The sequence below is a fragment of the Apaloderma vittatum genome, unplaced genomic scaffold (assembly GCF_000703405.1).
Source record: "Apaloderma vittatum isolate BGI_N311 unplaced genomic scaffold, ASM70340v1 scaffold37392, whole genome shotgun sequence".
Lineage (NCBI taxonomy): Eukaryota > Metazoa > Chordata > Aves > Trogoniformes > Trogonidae > Apaloderma > Apaloderma vittatum.
The window spans coordinates 6,971-8,323 of record NW_009705996.1 but is presented as its reverse complement, the minus strand read 5'-3'; the positions used below and the strand labels follow the sequence as shown (position 1 = coordinate 8,323).

At 54.4% G+C, this 1,353-nt stretch overlaps 1 protein-coding gene across 1 annotated transcript in view; it reads left to right on the top strand.

Annotated features, from left to right (window-relative positions):
- The window catches only part of TMEM61 (transmembrane protein 61), a 3,024-nt gene extending 2,892 nt beyond the window's left edge, over positions 1–132 (top strand). The window contains 1 exon segment of the mRNA XM_009865619.1: positions 1–132. This exon segment is cut by the window's left edge and continues 12 nt beyond it. Coding sequence (XP_009863921.1) covers positions 1–132 — 132 coding nt within the window.
- Positions 133–1,353: the final 1,221 nt, after the last annotated feature.

Genomic DNA, 1,353 nt, shown 5'->3' with positions numbered 1-1,353 from the left:
AGCCGCCGGCGCAGCTCCTCCGACAGCGCCTTGTTCCGCCCCAGCCCATCCTGGCTGGAGACCCAACACCCCGGGGAGCCACAAGCAACACCTCCCCCCAGCTATGAGAACATCAGCACTCAGGGTGTCTGAGCTGGTGGTGACATGGGGCTGGGACTCTGTGGGTGGCTGCCCGGTCCCTCAGCTTTAAATCAAGCCCCTTTCTTTGCTGGGGTGAGAAGAGGGTGGGAGAGGAGGGGAAGGGGTCTGTCTCACTTTCCAAGCGGTCAGTCTGGGGCTGTCGGTATTGTGGGTCCTGCGAGCGACATGTTCGGAGAGTTGGCATGTTTGAAAGCCTTCATATTTTTAATAAAACCACTGCTGGTTGCAGATGTTTTGCATTCCCTGCTCTGACCCACCCTGGGGAGTTCCTTTCAGACCAGGGACTGCCCACTCAAAGCAAGAGCTGTATAATAAAACCTACAGCGGAGAATGAAGAACGTGGCCAGAGAATAACCATCTCTGTGCTGCCCCTGCTCTCTCCTCTGCCTTTTCAATGCCCCTTCCAGCCACATCTCCATCCCTTCCACCTTGCTTTCCCCGCATCCTGACTTCCCACGCCTCACTTCACTGGGGATAGAAGATGTTCAGTGGCTTGTGTGTGCATTCAGGACATCCAAGTGCATTTAGCATTTCAGGCAGCATCCTATAAAAAGACACCCTGAGCAGCACAAACCCCTGCCTGCCTACCACAAATGCAGCCTTGCCCAGAGGAATTTCCAACTGCATTGGGGGCTGCTGCTGGTTGTTCCATCCCACCAGAATAACTGGCAGCCCTGGATTCCAGGCTTGCAGGGCTGTGGAGTGGCTGTGGAGCCAGAATAGAACATATTGTTTAAGATATAATACATTACTTTTCATAAGCCAGGTAATATGTGCTCCCACATGGGCAGGCAAGCAAAGGAACAAAACGAAGGATAATTAAAGCTACGGCTACTGTCCAGCTGTCGAATGTGTGGTGGGAAGGGGACAACTTTTAACACCCCAGCTCTGTCGTAAGCAAACACAGGCGCTCTGTCCTCTCTGCCCTGGGTGGATGGATCCTGCTCCATCCTTCCCTGGCTTTAGCCCTTCTCCTCACAGCCCCACTGGTGGTTTCTCAGCATGCAGCTGGAGTGAACTGAGGGCTATTCTCAACCCACTGGTCCAAAAAGACCCTAGAGAACTTCCTCCTTCCCTGCTGGGGCCCTGCAGTCCTTGAAAACACACTACACCCTGGCATCCCCATATTTTGGGCCTCTGCCAGCTCCAGTTTATGGCCAAGTCCTGCTCCAGCCCCTGGGGCTGGGAAAGTCCCATCGGGACCAGCCGTTC